General features: G+C 44.5%; 1 protein-coding gene across 1 annotated transcript in view; it reads right to left on the bottom strand.

Annotated features, from left to right (window-relative positions):
- Positions 1-942: 942 nt before the first annotated feature.
- Positions 943-21,219, bottom strand: part of CA12 (carbonic anhydrase 12) — a 42,793-nt gene continuing 22,516 nt past the window's right edge. Inside the window, exons 3-10 of the mRNA XM_040413658.1 lie at positions 13,713-13,892; positions 13,495-13,637; positions 12,262-12,354; positions 11,472-11,535; positions 10,964-11,121; positions 2,379-2,505; positions 2,209-2,296; positions 943-1,590 (exon numbers count right to left, since the gene is read on the bottom strand). Coding sequence (XP_040269592.1) covers positions 1,524-1,590; positions 2,209-2,296; positions 2,379-2,505; positions 10,964-11,121; positions 11,472-11,535; positions 12,262-12,354; positions 13,495-13,637; positions 13,713-13,892 — 920 coding nt within the window. The 3' untranslated portion in view covers positions 943-1,523. The remainder of the gene's footprint in view (positions 1,591-2,208; positions 2,297-2,378; positions 2,506-10,963; positions 11,122-11,471; positions 11,536-12,261; positions 12,355-13,494; positions 13,638-13,712; positions 13,893-21,219) is intronic.

Raw genomic sequence — 21,219 nt, 5'->3', positions numbered from 1 at the left:
CAATTCAATATCATTACCATTTCTATAATGTTTTTTGTAGCTGCTTGATATATTTAAAAGGGAACCGGTCACCTAGAAAATGTATATTAAATCGCCAGCAGTACCTTATTGCAGCCTGTAGCATAATCATGAAGGTTAGTCTTTTCTGTACAATGTGCCAAAAGTCTGAAAAAAGCTATGTAAACGATAGTCTTGAAGTCAGGGGGGCAGCGGCTTTCTCGCCTGAAGTCAAGCGTACCCCACCCCCTTTCCTGCCCCTTAGCGTTTGATTGATAGGAATTCCAATTCCTTCACCACTGGACACTCAAACGTACTCTTGCGCATGCGCCGTGTCCCTGCAGTGCCGGTGCACTGTTCCACTCTGCTGTGAGGTAGGCTCAATGATCAGGTACTCGCGCATGCGCGAGACTACGCTCACGCGCCCAGCAATTGGAAATCCTATCAAATACTAAGGGGCGGGCAAGGGGTCGGGGAACGCTTGACTTCAGGCGAGAAAGCCGCTGCCCCCCTGACTTCAAGACTATCGTTTACATAGCGCAGCAAGTTGAATAAAAGCATTTTTTCAGACTTTTGGAGCATTGTACAGAAAAGACAGACACCTTTATAATCATGCTACAGGCTGCAATAAGGTACTGCTGGCGGTTTAATATGCATTTTCTAGGTGACAGGTTCCCTTTAATATTCAGGGATCTCAGGAATGTATCCCAAGTTCCTTATGCCTTCCCTTTAGCATTTATTTGATGGCAATTGTCTTCTCTGGTCCTCATTGTTGCGTCCCAGAGAAATATGGCGGTCTCTGAATCCATCTGTGCACTTTATTTTATGTTTCGCATGGTCTTGGAAATGGAATTGGAGATATATTTTTCATACAATGTCTTGGTTGCTATGTATGATTGTTGTGTTCTTTTTTTATATCTAATAAAAATAGATTCAACACTAATATTCAGGGATCATTGCATAAGAATTTGGGTAAAGAGTTGTGAAAAACGGCAATCATAATTCATGGCCAGACGATTAGTACGTCATTGGGCAGCAGATACAAATTAGATTCCCATAATTATTAAAGGTGTTGCCAGGCCTTTAGTAAGTGATGGCCTATGTTCAGGACAGGCTGTCACTAGCTGATCAGTGGGGATCCAACACATGACCGCTATAGCTCCGGTGCCAAAGCCACACAGCATCATCAATGTTGTAGTGGAGGGAGCCTGCTACTACAGCACTGCTCTCATCGACTTCAATAAGGATAGACCATCACTTACTAAAAGCTGGACATCCCCTTTAACAAGACATCAATTTTTAATCTTGGGCAAATATTTATTTTCTTCAAATTCCATAATCCAAGGTCTGGCAATCTGACCAAAACTTTATTTGCAGGAAGCTACTGATGCCTTACGATCAAGTATTTGTATATGGGGGAAATAACTGGCAAGTGTGATGGATACAAAACAACATCTTCATCCTTCACGCACAGAGTAGAATTTTTATGAAGGTCTGTCCTAAATGACATAGGTGGCAGTCGGCTGTCATACTTTGGTTGTGTTTTCCTCCATGGGCACAGCAGCAGTATAAACAATTTTTTGGTGCCCTTCCCTGGAAAAAGTTAATTTGTTCAATTATTGTTAAAGAAATATAAAGGCCTTCAAACAGAAAATAACCACGCAGCTTATACAGTAACATATGAAAACAAGGTGGTCATTGAAAGGACAGATGTTTACATCTATATCACAGATCCACTAACCCAAGTAAGATTTGCATCGCTAACCCACTGTAAAACGCTCTCACCTAAATTATGAGACAGAAAAATACATTGATTGACGTGCATGACAAGATGCTTAAAGGGGTATTCCCATCACAGACAATGGGGGCATATCGCTAGGATATGCCCCCGTTGTCCGATAGCTGTGGGTCCCACCTCTGGGACCCGCACCTACAATGAGAATGGAGCAGCGAGAATTGTGGCTGGAGGACCCCGGGTTTCCCAGGGTCTGGCCACCACCAAGTGCTGCTCCCCGCTGCTCGGCTATTTTCGGCTGCCTCATAGAAATGAATTGAGAGCGGCTGCGCCCTCCACTACTTTCCCCGCTCTGTTCTCTGTGTAGGTGCGGGTCCCAGAGGTGGGACCCGCACCTATCAGACAATGGAGGCATATCCTAGCAATATGCCCCCATTGTCTGTGATGGCAAAACTCCTTAAAAAAAATATAATTACCTTTTTTTCCGACGACACAACCAACATGTCACTGCAATAATAACTACAGATCCCAATACACAGGCCAGTGTGACTGCGAGAACAGTACCTAGAACAGACAACAACGTGGGATGATTCTGGAACATATCAATTTTATATGGACTTCTAGATTCATTAACAAAATTTCTCACCTTCCCGGAAAGACACTGTCACCAGCCGGTCACCTTCCTGCTGAAGCCATCTGTAGTTGTCAATCATCTGCACAGGAGAAGAACTGTTCTGCTCGGTGAAGTACAGGGCCGTCTCCAAAAGGTGAAGCTACAAGACAGCTCAAAGTTATTTAACCTGTGACTATGCTTCTTTCCTATTTTTATACCCATGTGAAATGCTGGCTGTGGACCAAAGATTACTGATTAATGGACCCAGAATCCACAGCTCTAAGTATTGCAGCACGAAGTGCCAGTTATGTTAAGTTTTATTGTTGTGGTTTATAAGGTGTATTCCTTTACTGGTATTTTAAAGCGCATATAAACTTTGTTAATGGATCAGGAGGGGCGGGTTGGGAGACACAGTCCACATACAGTACAGACCAAAAGTTTGGACACCTTCTCATTCAAAGAGTTTTCTTTATTTTCATGACTATGAAAATTGTAGATTCACACTGAAGGCATCAAAACTATGAATTAACACATGTGGAATTATATACATAACAAACAAGTGTGAAACAACTGAAAATATGTCATATTCTAGGTTCTTCAAAGTAGCCACCTTTTGCTTTGATTACTGCTTTGTACACTCTTGGCATTCTCTTGATGAGCTTCAAGAGGTAGTCCCCTGAAATGGTTTTCACTTCACAGGTGTGCCCTGTCAGGTTTAATAAATGGGATTTCTTGCCTTATAAATGGGGTTGGGACCATCAGTTGCGTTGAGGAGAAGTCAGGTGGATACACAGCTGATAGTCCTACTGAATAGACTGTTAGAATTTGTATTATGGCAAGAAAAAAAGCAGCAAAGTAAAGAAAAACAAGTGGCCATCATTACTTTAAGAAACTAAGGTCAGTCAGCCGAAAAATTGGGAAAACTTTGAAAGTAAGGGCTATTTGACCATGAAGGAGAGTGATGGGGTGCTGCGCCAGATGACCTGGCCTCCACAGTCACCGGACCTGAACCCAATCGAGATGGTTTGGGGTGAGCTGGACCGCAGAGTGAAGGCAAAAGGGCCAACAAGTGCTAAGCATCTCTGGGAACTCCTTCAAGACTGTTGGAAGACCATTTCAGGGGACTACCTCTTGAAGCTCATCAAGAGAATGCCAAGAGTGTGCAAAGCAGTAATCAAAGCAAAAGGTGGCTACTTTGAAGAACCTAGAATATGAGATATTTTCAGTTGTTTCACACTTGTTTGTTATGTATATAATTCCACATGTGTTAATTCATAGTTTTGATGCCTTCCTAGTCATGAAAATAAAGAAAACTCTTTGAATGAGAAGGTGTGTCCAAACCTTTGGTCTGTACTGTATACACACACACTGCTCATCCAGACCCTGGAGTCATGAGGTGAGACTTGCTGGCCAGAGCTCATGTCCACAAAAGGCCAGGCACGAGATTGGTAATTAGAGTAAAGCAATTATTCCATTAGTCTCGTTAGTGTCTCAGGGGCCTCAATTAAGCCATTTTTCTCCTAGCCACTACTCTCATTATGTAGATGGTGAGGGTTAGACCCAGTGGATCTCACGTGTAGTCTGAGGTGAGGGGCTCAGCCTCAGGGAAATACATCCATCAATGCATAGTTAGCACTGAGGGCGGTGTTCCCAGGGGGAAGATTAGGGGGTTGTTGCTGGGTGGAGTTGGAGCCATGTGCTTTAGTCGTGATGTCTGTGGTCTGGATAAGCATTGGCTGTGACTGCAAAATATACCAGCGGGTGATACTAAAGCTGTAGGCCAAGCCTGGCACAAGGCGGTTGAACTACAGGTGCCATGTCCGGATATCGTGGACTGGGTCTCGGAGGGTGTTTGTCCAAGTGTCCACACGACTGTACGTACATACAAATAGGTAGGGTCAGGGGGCATGTCCGGACACCGTCTGAGATGGCCTCTTGAGAGATCGGCTCCTGCCCGCACCTTTCTGGCCAGCATTACACCCGCTTCGGCTCATATGGGGAAAAAATTGGCCCCCAGGAGGACCCCTGTCCCTCCCCGGTCCCCCTCACCCGCCAGGACCCTTGAGCAGTGCTGGGACCAGGCTCCGGGATCAGCCGCTCCCTCCGCGCAGCGCCAAGACACAGAAGGCCTCCCGCCATTCCTCTCTCCCTCCACCCGACTGCCGCACGCTAGACAACGAGCGAAGACAAGCGCTGAGAACCTCTGCTGGCGCTTACCAGGAGACCGGATCCTCACCTACGGCTTCTGGAGCTCTCACCTGCTGCCCTGGAGTTTCTGCCAACCGCCACTGGAAAGAAGGATCCTTCCATGGAGACTCCTGGATTCATCCCTCAGGGGGAGGCGACGCAGGCAGGTACTGTGGCTCCCCTTAGGGTACGAGATGCTACCCCTGTGGCCCCCGCATCTAGCCTTCCTAGGGCCCCTTTGCATGAACCCTGGCATAATAAGCCGTCCCCAGCCCCCCCTTTACTGGATCAAGGGGATAGCAGCTCTCCTCTCCCTTCTGACATATGGGTCAGATCACCAAGCCCTCCATCACTTGCAGTTATGGATCCTCCAGCCTTGTCTGAACCCCCACAGCTTTGGGCGAGTTATTTTAGCCATTTTCCTACAAAGGAGGACTTTTGGGCTCTTATCTCTGAAGTTACAGAAGCCTGCAGGGCTGAGATTGCAGCAGTTCGCACGGATATCAAACACGTGGTGGACCGGGTGGACTCCCTGGAAAATGCCCATGATAACACCAGGCAGTACATATCCACTCTTCATGAATCCATTACGGCTCAAACAGCTGTGCTTAGGGGCATGGGACGGCACCTAGAAGACTTGGATAACCGAAGGTGTCGGAATAATATCCGGGTGCGGGGCCTTCCGGAAGCAACCGGGGATGAGGGCCTCTTTGCCACACTGGAGGCCATATTTAATATGATCTTGGGTCAGCCACCCTCGCATAAGATCAAGCTGGACAGAGCTCAGAGTACTCAAGCCCAAGGGCTCTGCTGCACGTCCCAGGGACGTAATTTGTCGTGTTCATGACTTTGCCCTTAAAGAAGCTATCATGGCTAAGGTGAGATCTCTACGCAACTTTGATTTTGATGCTGCTCCTGTCAAGTTGTTTCCTGATCTATCCTGGTTCACACTCCAGAAAAGGAGACATCTTCAATCTCTCCTCACGCTACTCAGGGACCACCAGATTACCAGGATTCCCCTTTGCCCTAGAGGTCCGTTATCAAGGAAGAACAGAGACTCTCCGTTCCTTCTCGGATCTCCACCCTTTTTGCGAATCGCTTGGAATTCCTATACCAGACATGTCTGATTGGGAATTTGAGTCACCAGCGCTTCTGCCACGCATCTGGTCCCCTGTAACCAGGAAAAGAAGACCTGGCCCAAATGCATACTCTTCTCTGAGGTCTCCTCAGTCATCGGGGCAACGTCCACCTGCCTGACCGCCACTGGCCTGGAGGAATTGGCAGTCCTGAACCTCGCCCTTAACCCTTCATATTCACAGGGTTGTTGGACTCTGATGGATCCCCATATTGGTCGTTTATTATTACTGTTTAGCCAGTTGCTGATTACTTGTTGCTGCCTTACGGTGCGGGCCATCTGTAGGGCCCACCTCGTTGTTAGTGGATTTTCTAGTTATCTGTGGTTTGCTCTTTGGCCAGCCTCAACTCGTTGGTTTCCGACACGTACACCCCTTGAGGGGCTTCTTATTTGCCCCTGGCAGGGATTTCATCCCTGGGAATAGTCATTTACGGTAGCTTGTTTGTCTGACTTTGTGTTGTCTCGTCCTGTCTCCCACCCCCCCCCCCCTCCTTGTGTTTTTTCTCCTGTTGTAGGTGCCTGAATTTCCTTGCCTGTGGGGATAGTGTACCTCAGTCTTGCCTCTGGTCCGTTGTTCCACTAGTGTGAAACCACTGATGCAAACGGAATCCCTTGGTGAGCTGCATCCTGCATATACATCATCACATACCCTCATGGTGCGGTGCATAACTTTCAATGTCAAAGGGCTCAACTCCAACGCCAAGAGGAAACTCTTGCTTTTGGAACTGAAATCCCTTAAAGCGGATATTATGTTCCTACAGGAAACACATTTTGACGGCAACTCCTCCTTACGTTTTGCCTCTCACTTGTACCCTATTGCTTATTCGGCTACTCCTAGCATTCGGAGGGCGGGGGTTGCCATCATGATATCCGCACAGTGTCCCCTCAGAATCGAATACTCAATTCTGGACCCGCAAGGGCGTTATATTGTTCTCAGTGGCCACTTAACAGATAAACACATCACTTTATGTAACATCTATGCCCCAAATACTTCGCAGAGCCGCTTTCTCAGCGGAATCTTCCGCAAGGTTTTTGTTGAGGGAGTGGACTCTTCAGAACCTCTGGTCCTTCTGGGTGGGGACTTTAATGCCATTTTTTCTGAATCGATGGATCGCCTGGCTCTACCAGGCAGGCTGGTACATTCGACACAGCTGCGCTTAGCTAGGAGCTTTCATAAACTGGTGCGGAAATACTCCCTGTATGACCTCTGGCATCTCTCTTACCCCACTGACAGGTCCTTCTCTTTTTACTCTGCCCCACATGGTTCCCACACCCGTATCTACTATTTCTTTGGTACAATTTCGACCCTCAGGATATTAGAGGGAGTGGACATGAACCAAATCACCTGGTCTGATCATGCCCCAGTGCTGGTCGACATTAGTAGCGGGTCAGGCCATGCTCACCAATGCCCCTGGAGACTTAATGACTCCCTCCTGAAGCAGCCAATCACTAGGGAGGAACTTCGCGAACACCTGAAATCGTACTTTGAACTGAATGAGGGATCGGTAGGGGATGTCCATCCTTTGTGGGAAGCACATAAGGCAATCATGAGGGGACATTGTATTGCAATGAGCTCAAAATTAAAGAAGGACTCGGTTGCTTTGGTCAAGACCCTTACGTCTCGCATGCGAATCCTAGAGGACAAGATGGCTGCTTACCCCTCGCGCTGCTCACTGAGACGAATCGTTGACACTAAGGCCCAATTAAAGAGTCTAGCTTTAGGGTGTGTAAACAAGTTACTGCTTTACACACGACAGCGTTACTATGCATGGGGGAACAAACCCCATACTTTGCTGGCCAGACAACTCAAGGACCGCAATCCCCAAGCGGGTCCGAGTGCTATTAGGGGGGCTGACGGAACCATTCACTATGAACCCAGAGTGATAGCAGAGAGGTTCTCGACCTACTACACTTCCCTCTGACCTCCCCTCTGATGAGGGACTTAGAGATAGTACACTCCAGTCTCATTTGGCTTCCTGTCACCTCCCTACCCTACCGACTTCCAATCTCGCCGCCCTCAATAGTCGGATAACAATAGATAGGGGAAGTGGTGGACCAACTGCCTGAGGGTAAATCCCCAGGACCCAATGGCTTTTCATATAAATACTATAAGGCCTCTTTCACACAGGCGTCATGTTTTTTGCCCGGATAAGTTGTGGGTGCGTTGCGGGAAAATGCACGATTTTTCCGCGCGAGTGCAAAACATTGTAATGCGTTCTGCACACGCGTGAGAAAAAAAATAAAAAATAAAATCGGCATGTTTGGTACCCAAACTTCTTCACAGAAGTTCGGGTTTGGGTTAGGTGTTCTGTAGATTGTATTATTTTCCCTTATAACATGGTTATAAGGGAAAATAATAGCATTCTGAATACAGAATGCATACTACAATAAGGCTGGAGGGGTTAAAAAAAAAATAAAAAAAAAAATATATATATTTAACTCACCTTAATCCACTTGATCGCGCAGCCGGCATCTCTTCCGTCTTCTTTATTGCTGTGCACAGGAATAGGACCTTTGATGACGTCACTGTGCTCATCACATGGTCCAATCACATGGTTCATCACCATGGTGAGGGACCATGTGATGTGATGTCACCACAGGTCCTTAGCCGGCAGCTCAACATTACAGACAGAGATCCGCAACTACGCGATCAAGTGGACTCGGTGGTTTAATTTATTTTTTTAACCCCTCCATCACTATTTTACTTTGCATTCTGTATCCAGAATGCTATTATTTTCCCTTATAACCATGTTATAAGGGAAAATAATACAGATCGGGTCCCCAGCCCGATCGTCACCTAGCAACCATGCGTGAAAATCGCACCGCATCCGCACTTGCTTGCAATTTTCACTCGGCCCCATTCACTTCTATGGGGCCTGCGTTGCGTGAAAAACGCTGAATATAGAGCCTGCTGCGATTTTCACGCAACGCACAAGTGATGCGTGAAAATCACAGCTCATTTGCACAGCCCCATAGAAATGAATTGGTCCGGATTCAGTGCTGGTGCAATGCGTTCAACTCACGCATTGCACCCGCGCGGAATACTCACCCGTGTGAAAGGGGCCTAAGACTTTCAAGACTGAACTAATCCCTCACTTAGTAACCCTTTTTAATCATTTTCTAGCTGGCAACGCAGTACCTGCCCCAATGTACCACTCTTACCTCACAATGATTCCAAAACTTGGGAAAGACCCCCACGAGTGCCAAAACTACAGGTCCATTGCCCTGCTTAACTCAGACCTTTAAGATTTACACCAAGGTCCTAGCCTCCTGACTAAACGTTTTTCTCCCCTCCCTGATCCACAAAGACCAGGTGGGATTTGTCCCAGGCCATCAGGGGGCCGACAACACACGAAGAAGCATTGACTTGACAGATGTCGTATCTCACTCGGGAGAGGAGGCGCTACTTCTTAGTTTAGACACCGAAAAGGCGTTCGACCGTTTAAGTTGGCCATTCCTTTTTGCTACCTTGCAAGCGTATGGTCTTTCTGGTCCCTTCGTTCGAGCCATTCGTAGCCTATACTCCTCCTCCACAGCGACAAACTATCTCATGCCCAGTTTCGACCCATACGCATTGCTAACGGGACAAGACCAGGGTGCCCCCTATTTGCCATGTGTATCGAACCCATGACGGCCAAAGTCAGGGCATGTCCAGACATCAGAGGTGTTATGGTCAGGGACAGGGAGTTTAAGCTATTGCTATATGCAGACGACATCCTTCTTACCCTTACCAAACTTCATGTTTCCCTACCAAACCTCCACTCCATTCTGCAGGAATTTGGTCGGCTCTCGGGGTATAGGGTCAACACCCATAAACATTAAGAGTGGGGGCCTCAGTTTTATCAGGTGGCCTTGGGCCCTCTTAGGGTAAACTTTCCTTTCCACTGGAAGAGGGATTCCCTGCGATATTTGGGTGATGACCTTACACCCCGATATGGGGACCTATATAAAACTAACTTCCCACGCATATATGCGGAAATCAGGGGTCTTCTGGATAAGTGGCACGCTCTCCCACTGTCTCTCCTGGGACGTATTGCTGCAACTAAAATGACAATCTTGCCCAAGCTTCTATATCTTTGAGACTTTACCGATTGTAGTCCCCCTCAAGGATCTGAGATCCATCCAATCCCACCTCCTTAGATTCATATGGGCGGGGAGAAGTCATAGAATCCCAAGGTCAGTCCTTCTATCAAGTAAGCACCAAGGTGGATTAGGGGTACCGGACCTGTCCAAATATTATTGGGGTGGCTCAACTACGTTATGTCACGGCCTGGGCTTCCCTGCATCCGTACTCTGTCTGGATGCAGATAGAAAGACTCTGGCTTGCTCCTCTACATCCTAACTCTATGTTATGGTCCGGATCTCATGGGACCCTGCCAGTTAAGGACCTCTTAGGGCCCATGGCTTGCACTAGATTCATATGGCAGCTGTATAGTGGTAAGTTCCCTCTGGTTTCTAGCCACTCCACCATGACCTCCTTTTTGCATCACCCTATGCTCTCTACTAGTTTTACCTCGTCCACAACGAGACCATGGTTTCAGTGAGGAGTCTTCCGTTTTGCAGATATTGTGGACCCCTTCACTAGGGACCTTTTGCCGTTTCCTACCCTCCAGACCAAATATGATCTTCCCTTCTCCAATTACTTTTATGTCCAGATTAGTCACTTTGCCCAGTCCATTTTTTCGGGGGTTACAGTCTCCCTCCCGACTGCCTTTGTAGGGAAGGGGTACACGCGAAGGATCTAATTTCTGAGATCTACTCCATATTGCTGACCCCCTTCCCTGATCGGGTCCAAAGGCATTCCTACATGGTACGGGGAGAGGAATATCTAGGGAAGGCCTTACCGGACGCACTTTGGCGCCTTATATGGAGGAGGGCAGCGAAATCCTTTGTCGGTACTATATCAGGAGAACCAATATAAAATTTTAATGTACTGGTACCACACTCCTGACCTCCTCCAGAGAATGAACCCAGTGGTCCCGGGAGAGTGCTGGAGGTGCGGGTTACATAGGGGTAGATTGCTTCATATTTTCTGGGACTGCCCCAAAATACACCCCTACTGGACTGGAGTAGGCGCCCTCCTGAGTGTTTTTTTTGCAGTGGAAATCCGACCTGACCCTCGGTCCTTCCTGCTTAATGTGGTCCCCATTCAAGTTAAAAAGTACTCACTTAAGTTATTACTATTGATACTAACAGCAGCTCGTTGTCTAATCTCCCAGTGTGAGGGGCCCGGCATATGGGGGAGCATTTGTTAGTCTCGGATAACCCCTTTAAGAGTCACAGTCTAATAGGTTACCTGCTGCTCTGAGATGAAGACAGGATTCCGGAAAACACTCCACAACACACTGGGATTGCAGGGTGGGGTTGTAAGAGAACCCTCGTAGCGATAGTACTCATCCAGTCTTTCAGGGAGAAGAGGTCGCACATTAAACTGTGGGATCCGAAACCCCTGTCCTGTGTGGAAAGTTATGGAAGCAAGAGTTACACAACATTATGAAAGCTGAAAATACATTTGTGTGTTCTAACAAATACACCCATTGCAAGACATACACACACTGGTCCCCTGGTTTGACGGGTAAAAGGAAATCTGTTATCTTTTTGCAGCATTAGACATATCCCCAGTAGCTCATCTTTTAATTACGGTATGCAAGAGCGCTACATAATCCATGCCCGAAGCTGGATTTTCTCCACCCATAGTAATCAGTTGAATTTGTGAAAGCAGAAGTTCAGCTTTTCCCTGTTTGTCAGATAATCATTTCCAGTAACAAGGAATAATATATACATGCACATACATATATACTTACCTTTGTACTTGATTTGTGGCAGTTGAGAAAAGATATCATCATATACAGTATTGTAAGAACCGACCTGCGATTAAATAGATAAATTCAACACTTGTCACCAGTAGAAATAGGCCAGTGAATAGAATTTCTTTAGAACTGCATGGCAGTATTTTGTGGGCAGGAAATGCATGTTACCAGGTTGTTTTATTGCATTACTTTTTCTCTCATTTAAGGAGAATTCGCTGGGGCCTTCAGACCGGCTCCACCTCCAAGTAGTAAAGCAAATCTTTAGGGCAATTACATTTTTTTTAAAATGTATTAATATATATTTATGATTTTATTTTACTCGTTTTGAACTAAAAATCTTTTTTTCAATTGGCCCTCATTAAATATTTTTAGCAGATTTTGGTTAAAAAAAAAAGTGTGTTTGCAGAGTAACCTCAGTCCCATCTACTGACCTCAAACATTCACTATAGCTAACTGTATCTAATAAGAATATGAACATAAAGGGGGGGGGGGGCACTATATACACTAAAGGCACTGCAGGAGTTGGGAGCTAATGAAATTCATCCATTTTTAACAGCCTTTAAAACAGAAGTTAAAATTGGATAGACGGCCTGGAAATGGATAGACACATGTACGCAAAATGTCTTGTATTTACATTGTTGTGCGAGTGTATCCTAGATGTATATTAAAGTAAGGGTTGGTGAAGGTGCTTACATTTCCAGAACGTGTTGCTGTGGAGGTTTTCTAGAATCAGACTGGCCATAAAAATTCAGCCTTTTACAAACAAGCACAAACTGTGTCTCACCTCTATAAGAACCCCAAGCACAGCCAAGCCATCTGCAACCTCAGCGGCTATGCCAACTTCAGCATACTTGGAGTTATAATGCACAATATGCATCTGAAATAAAATCACACGTTAGCACATACACTGATCTTTGTCCAGGTGCAACAGGAAAAGTCTCAACGTCAACTTGAAACTGTAATAATGATGTCATGTGGATCAAGCAGTTGAGATCTCACTAATTCATATGCCCTACACAGACTTCAGATTTGTTTCGCTATAACATAAAACAATCCCTTCAGGTCATATTTTTCCCATCTGTGCTCCCTGCTCCTGATGGATATCTTCAATGCATGGGTGAAAGAGTTTTGCGGTCAAGAGTTTTGCTGAAATGTATTATCCTTGTCCGCAAAACGGTTCTATTTTTTTGTTGGGCCGCAGGAGAGACTTGCGGATGTGGACTGAAACCACAGCCACATGCATTAGACCAGGGATGGCCAACCTGCGGCTCTCCAGCTGTTGCAAAACTACAACTCCCAGCATGCAAAGACTGCCTACAGCTATCAGCCTACAGCAGGGGATGGTGGGAATTGTAGTTTTACAACAGCTGGAGAGCCTCAGGTTGGCCAGCCCTGCACATTTAATAGCTGTCCGACAACTCTCTCCAAGACTCCCATATGCATGTTTGGCTCTGCCGAATTTGTATGTAATACTCTATGGAGAGTGGAGAAAGCTGCTGCCCTGGGGAAAAAAAAATAAAAAATAAAAAAAATAAACACGACTACGTTGACCAGCTTTTGACCCAAGAAACAAAGCCCATGCAGTGGAATCTATCTCCTAGTAGAACATGGATCAGCAACGTCCGGCACTCCAGCTGTGGTGAAACTACAACTTCCAGCATGCATACTTGCTTGGCTGTTCTTGGAACTCCAATAGAAATGAATGAAGCATGCTAGGAGTTGTAGATGTTGGTTCTGCCAATTTTTCTTCACATGCTGCTGATCCTCTGTTATTATCTCCTAAAGGGTTTGTCCTCAAACATCACCTAAATGTAGGGTTAATAGGGGTCCAACTGCTGGGACCCTCAGTGATCGCAAGATGTCACATAGAAGCGAATGGAGCGGTGGACTGACATAACTGATCATACATTTCCTGATGGCTGGCCTACAACCAATGTAAAAAATATGTTTTTAAAGGGAATGTGTCATCATAAAATTATCTATTGCTTACATTATATTTTTCAAGTATAAAACTTACCTCTGCTGAAAACCTCTTGCCTCCAATGCAATGTTCTGACCCTTTATGACCACTCAGGTTACCCCAGTGAAAGTGAAGATGTGAAGCAATGTAGCGGAAAGGAGGGATCTCTATGTACATAGTCGGCGGCAGGGACATAGACACTAAGGTAAAGAGGTACATCATTTTAGTCTTAGTCTTCAGTAACAGCAGACGGTTAGAGGATTTCACCTCCTTACCTGTGTGTCCATTGTTGACTATGATGAAGTAATCAGTGCCGGAAGCATTATATCCGTAGAAGTGAATGGGCTTCAGAGTGGAATCATACTGCAGGATGCTGCCATGGAAGTCAAGAGGTGACTGGTAGACACCAGCACAGAAGCTATATTTGGTTGGCCAGTTGTTCTGCCCCTCTTTGCCTATGAGAAGGTGAAAGGAGAAATGTTGAATTCCAAGTTCCTCTCACAATCCTACCAGTGAAATTTACAAAAACTAAAAAGATTTATATATTTCAGCAACCAAAAAGCTTACGCCAAACAATACACTATTGCATACAATGAATGTGCACTACAAATCACTTCGGCAGGTTTGGCCACATCCATTGGACAGGTTTTCTGTGTGTGAATGTAATGATATATGTAAGTGATTACAATATTAGAGCAAAAGGACAAAGTTTATTAGGGAAAACTGTACAATGGAAAGAAGGCTCTAGGACCCTGTTGGGTGCCTCTAGCCTGGATACAAGATGACATATGGTTGGGCATGTAGGCACACAGGTTCTGTATGGTATCCTGCGGTACATTTGCCCACACCTGTAGATCCTGCACACTTGTATGTTGCTGAAGTTTGCCTTCCCAGCTGCAAAATTTATGAAAAATTCCATTCGGCTACTTTGCCTGATTTCACAAATTACTTTGTCACGAAGCACATTCCTTTGCATGTAGCGGGCGCAATCAGCGGGAACGCCAATCGCGCGGCCCCCAGTCATTTAACCCCTCAGATGCCGCAGTCAACATTGATCGCAGCATCTGAGATTAAAATTAAGGCCTCTCAGGGGTAAATCCGGTAATAAATGAAAAAAAATAAAATAATTAAAAACATACTAACCTTATCCATTTGATCGCGGAGAGGCCGTCATGGCCATCTTGATTGAAGCAAAATTTCAAACAAGATGGCCTCCATGCACAAATGGATGGGGTGAGCAGGTTTGTTTTGTTTTTACCACCATTGCAGGGACAATAGATTTGTTACCACGAGGAAATTCAACTTTGTGGCAAATTGAATTTTTCCTGAAATTTGGATCAGCCAATTTGCTTGGCTTCAATTCGCTTAAAACTAAATGAGCACCATTCTGCTGAAAAATGCCAGTTGGATGCCCTGCCATGAGAGGCCACACGTGTGGCTGCAGGATGTCCTGCACACATCAATGGCTGTTCTTGTGCCTCGTATCACCTCAACCAGACTATGTTCATATAAAACATGGATTATTGAAGAAACTCCCCAGTGTATTAGACACGATCAGAGCGGAGATGACTTCTAGTTATAGAGGAAAGGTAGCCAGTGTCCTCTTCTCCAAGACCCAACTTCTCAAAGTTGCTGCAGGGACCCCCATATTCAATCATCTGGTAGCATCTTGCTGCTGTGTGAGCAGGTAATATTTGCATGTATCCGTACGGTGGGCCCCCCAAATAAATTTTACTGGTGGGCTCTAGGCACCCCAGTCCGACACTGACAGTCTGTCATATGGGGTGGCTCCCCAGATCACACCAACAGTTGGTGCAGTGTGTTGAGGTATTTGGACACTACTAAGCAAATCTATCCTTGTCCTGTTAGTCCTTTCACTGTGCTGTCAACCTATATTACTATTTCCTGGCTGGTAAATACAAGTATTTGTTATGAACCGATACCAATGAAGGAGCAAGATCTTTGTTCTTGCCCACGACAAAGGCCTCAGTGTCCTAGTGTAGGAGTCATTGTCAGCAGCCACTGAGCACAAGGGATTTCTCTTTGTAGGTGTAATTTCATATGCACGCTGAACGGTCACAGAGAACAGGGGAGCGGAACAAGAATGGAATGTGTGCATGTGATTTCACAACCACTCATTTGTAAATTCATTCATCCTAGGACACTATTGATGAAGCTCACAGTCCCCACTAAGGTTTGCATTTTCATCATTTTTGAGCTTACGTTTTTAGCACCATCATCTTCTGTGGTGGTGTACAGTGTGGACAAAAACATACAAGAAATATATACATTAACTCATACAGGCAGAACATTTGTTATAGATCAGTATCAGATATTGGAGCAAGAAGCTGCACACAGTTTGTGGATAGCAAGGAGGTAGTGATCTTATAAACAGTCCACAGGGTCCGCCAAAGGATCTGTTCTGTTTTAAAGTATACGCCATGTAGGGTAGGTGCCCTGAAACATAAAACAAAGCGGGAGAAAGGTATGGTTATTTTTTTTCGGGTATGGTGTTTGGTGCATCATGGGCAGGAGCGCTCCGTTTGGTGCAACTGGCTTGCCCTGTGTCATCACTAACGGCTCTGAAATCTCAGACTGTTAGGGTACATTCACACGACCGTGCAGGGTTTAGCGGTCCACAAATTGGACAAGAGGACATGCTCTATATTTTTTGCGGGGCCACAGAACGGAACTGTGGAAGGATGAATGGGTCCGCAGAAGAATATGGATTCATCGACGGACGATGGGCGACAGTACTGGGAGAGTGATGGTGCACCCAAAATCTTAAGTGCATAAAAAGAAAGCATTTGTCAAGATTTGAGGAGTGTATTTACACAAGAAAAGTATTTATCTGTATCAGGGAACCTACTGTACGTGGCAGTATTCTTACTTTGAAACCAGTTTTTGGAGGTGGCAGACTACCTTCAAAGTGAAGACAGATTAGACCATTTGTACCAGCAACAGCTCTGTGCGGTCTACATCACACAGTTTGTGACTATCTGATTTATATGCGCACACACAGACCATTAGAAGAGATTTTTACCTAAGCACACAACACAGCAGCCTTCAGCCCATACCATCATTACTCAGATTACTAGATGAGTCCAGATACAACAGGCTTAATCTAGACTGCAAATACTTACAAACCAGCATCCAAAATATCTCTGTAAACCTAGATCTGGGGGTAAAACCATGTGAATTAGTTTTTAGTACTTTGACAAATGAGAACAGAGAAACCAGATACAAAATGAAGCTCAAGTTCACTTCTCAATAGACTTTTCTTCTCATATAACCCTTTGGCCCCTTTCACACGAACGAGTTTTCCGCGTGGGTGCAATACGGGACGTGACGCATAGCACTCGCACTGAATCCTGACCCATTTATTTCAATGGGTCTGTGTACATGAGCATTTTTTTCTTTTCACGCATCAGTTCTGCGTTGCGTGAAAAACGCAGCATGTTCTATATTCTGCGTTTTTCACGCAGCCAGTTCTATATTCTGCGTTTTTCACGCAGCCAGTTCTATATTCTGCGTTTTTCACGCAGCCCTGGCCCCATAGAAGTGAATGGGGCTTCAGTGAAAAACGCATTGCAGTTTATCACGCATGTAAAAAGCGCATCAAAACGCATTGCACCCACGTGCAATCGCAGACAAAACTGACTGAACTTGCTTGCAAAATGGTGCGAGTTTCACTGAACGCATCCGGAGCCAATCCGTCATGCTCGTGTAAAAGGGGCCTTAGTAAGTAGGCAATTCATTCTACTACTGGTTTGTGGACAGTCTGGCTGTGGAATTACTATAAAAGGCTCCCGCTAATGTTACATCAGGGAAGCTGTGGTATTTTATTGCTATGTAAGACATTTCATAGTTGCTACATCTATTTGGAAAAGGTGATCACGCACAAGGAGGCCATTAGATACTACATAAAAAGGAAAGACTCAGCCGAAATACAGGGTGGGCCATTTATATGGATACACCTTAATAAAATGGGAATGGTTGGTGATTTTAACTTCCTGTTTGTGGCACATTAGTATATGTGAGGGGGGAAACTTTTCAAGATGGGTGGTGACCATGGCGGCCATTTTGAAGTCGGCCATTTTGAATCCAACTTAGTTTTTTCAATAGGAAGAGGGTCATGTGACACAAACTTATTGGGAATTTTACAAGAAAAACAATGGTGTGCTTGGTTTTAACGTAACTTTATTCTTTCATGAGTTATTTACAAGTTTCTCTTTGTTTACAGCCATTGACATGTCGCCAAGGTTAACACGTGAGGAGCGGACAGAAATTGTGTTGATGTCTGGTGAACGCAGTAACCGGGTCATAGCAGCAGATTTCAATACAAGACACCCTACGAGACCACCCATCTCCCATGCTACAGTTAGCAAACTGCTTGCTAAGTTTCGTGAAACTGGTTCAGTGTTGGATTTGCCAAAATGTGGACGCATGAAATCTGTCTCTAATGAAGAAACATCAGTGGCTGTCCTAGCTTCATTCAGCAAGAGCCCACAGCGTAGCACTCGCCGCATGTCACTGGAGAGTGGCATTAGTCGAACATCCCTTCGGTGGATATTAGCTACTCACAAATGGCACCCTTACAAACTCCAGCTACTGCAGCATCTCAACAAGGATGACCCAGATCGGCGCACGGAATTTGCAGAATGGGCAAAACAAAAATTGGAACAGGACCCTCAGTTTACGTAGAAGATTTTGTTCAGTGATGAGGCAAACTTTTATGTGAAGTTAACAAACAAAACCACCGCTATTGGTCTGACACTAACCCACATTGGATAGATCCCTCCAAGACTGTTGGAACAAAAAAATTTATGGTATGGTGTGGTATATGGGGTACAAAGATATTGGGGCCATTCTTCATCAATGGAAACCTCAAGGCCACTGGATATGCGAAATTGCTACATGATGATGTGTTTCCCTCTTTATGCACTGAAGCTGGCACGTTCCCTGAGTTTTTCCAGCAAATGGTGCACCACCACATTATGGGTGTCAGGTCCGAGCATTCCTAGATGAACAGTTTCCTGGAAAGTGGATTGGTCATCGTGGGCCAGTTGAATGGCCCCCCAAGGTCTCCCGATCTGACCCCCTTAGACTTTTATCTTTGGGGTCATCTGAAGGCAATTGTCTATGCTGTGAAGATACGAGATGTGCAGCACCTGAAACTACGGATACTGGAAGCCTGTGCTAGCATTTCTCCTGCGGTGTTGCTATCAGTGTGTGAAGAGTGGGAGAAGAGGGCTGCATTGACAATCCAACACAATGGGCAGCACATTGAACACATTTTATAAGTGGTCAGAAACTTGTAAATAACTCATGAAAGAATAAAGTTACGTTAAAACCAAGCACACCATTGTTTTTCATGGTTTTGTGAAATTCCCAATAAGTTTGATGTGTCACATGACCCTCTTCCTATTGAAAAAACAAAAGTTGGATTCAAAATGGCAGACTTCAAAATGGCCGCCATGTTCACCACCCATCTTGAAAAGTTTCCCCCTCACGTATACTAATGTGCCACAAACAGGAAGTTAATATCACCAACCATTCCCATTTTATTAAGGTGTATCCATATAAATGGCCCACCCTGTAGATTTAGCCTACAGTTTATTTTGTTTGCTCTTGAATTTTCACACTAAAAAAATGACAAATATAAAAATTCTAACCTTATGTATGAGAACAGATAAAAAAAATATAAATAAATACATAGTTCAAATCAACAGCACTAAAGGGCTCAGCTCACCGGCAATCACTTGGGGAGGCACGGAGTATAATCCAAAACAAGGAGACATCCAGCTTCCCATAAAAAAAAAGTGATAGCCTTTATTCTTTAAAAGTGATAAAATATCCAATGACGCAACATACAGCATTGGAGTCTACGCATTTCAGATCTTTAAATGTGACTTGCCTTAACCCCTTTAGGACACAGCCTTATTTCACCAATCTGACCAGTGTCACTTTAAGTGCTGATAACTTTAAAACGCTTTGACTTATCCAGGCCATTCTGAGATAGTTTTTTCGTCACATATTGTACTTCATGACACTGGTAAAATGGAGTAAAAAAAAATAAATTCATTTTTATTTATAAAAAACAAAAACAAATTTACCACAAATTTGTAAAAAAAATGCAAATTTCCAAGTTTCAATTTCTCTATTTCTATAATACATAGTAATACCTCCAAAAATAGTAATTACTTTACATTCCCCATATGTCTACTTCATGTTTGGACCATTTTGGGAATGATATTTTAAAAAAACCCAAATTTTAGGGACCAATTCAGGTCTGAAGACACTTTGCAAGGCTTACATAATAGAAACCACCCAAAAATGACCCCATTCTATAAACTATACCCCTTAAGGTATTCAAAATTGATTTTACAAACGTCGTTAACCCTTTAGGTGTTCCACAAGAATTAATGGAAAATAGAGATACAATTTAAAAATTTCACTTTTTTGGCAGATTTTCCGTTTTAATAATTTTTCTCCAGTTACTAAGCAAGGGTTAACAGCCAAACCAAACTCAATATTTATGGCTCTGATTCTGTAGTTTACAGAAACACCCCATATGTGGTCGTAAACCGCTGTACGGGCACACGGCAGGGCGCAGAAGGAAAGGAATGCCATACGGTTTTTGGAAGGCAGGTTTTGCTGGACTGGTTTTTGACACCATGTCCCATTTGAAGCCCCCCCTGATGCACCCCTAGAGTAGAAACTCCAAAAAAGTGACCCCATTTTAGAAACTATGGGATAGGGTGGAAGTTTTGTTGGTACTAGTTTAGGGTACATATGATTTTTGGTTACTCTATATTACACTTTGTGTGAGGCAAGGTAACAAGAAATAGCTGTTTTGGCACAGTTTTTATTTTTTGTTATTTACAACATTCATCTGACAGGTTAGATCATGTGGTTTTTTTTTATAGACCAGGTTCTCACGGACGCAGCGATCCCCAATTTGTATATTTTTTTTATTTATGTAAGTTTTACACAATGATTTATTTTTTGAAACAAAAAAAAATCATGTTTTAGTGTTTCCATAGTCTGAGCCATAATTTTTTCAGTTTTTGGGCGATTACCTTGGGTAGGGTATGATTTTTGCAGGATGAGATGACGGTTTTATTGGCACTATTTTGGGATGCGTGTGACTTTTTGATCGCTTGCTATTACACTTTTTGTGATGTAAGGTGGCAAATGGTTTATTTAGCACAGTTGTTATTTTAAATTTTTTACGGTGTTCATCTGAGGGATTAGGTCATGTGATATGTTTATAAAGCCAGTCGATACAGACGCGGCGATACCGAATATGTATATATTTGTTTCCCCTATTTACCAATTTTTTTTAACTTTATTTGGGGAAAATGAAGTTTGTTTATTTTTACTTGAAACTTAATTTTTTTTCCCCCCACTTTGGGACTTGAACTTTTGGGGGTTTAATCCCTTTACAATGCACTCCAATACTTCTGTATTGGAATGCATTGGCTGTATGAGTAATACAGTAAGTATTACTCATACAGCTTCCGGCCTGTGAGATCCAGGGGGCTGGATCTCACAGGCTCGTCACTGGAAGGCATCGCGCTGCCTTCCATGCCATCGGGTCCCCCCTACAGCCGCATGGGGACCCGATCGCACCAGCGCCAGAGGTAAAAGCAGCAGGTTTGCGGGGGGGGGGGGGGGGTGGACTGGGGAGGTCCCACTACCAAACCTACCTTCCCAGTCCAAATAAAATCCAGCCCTTGAACTTTTAAACAAAACTGTCTCAGCAAGAGACACCTTGCT

Source organism: Bufo bufo, chromosome 1 (assembly GCF_905171765.1).
Source record: "Bufo bufo chromosome 1, aBufBuf1.1, whole genome shotgun sequence".
NCBI classification, from domain to species: domain Eukaryota; kingdom Metazoa; phylum Chordata; class Amphibia; order Anura; family Bufonidae; genus Bufo; species Bufo bufo.
The sequence above is the reverse complement of the archived record's forward strand: the minus strand, read 5'-3'. Positions and strand labels throughout refer to the sequence as shown.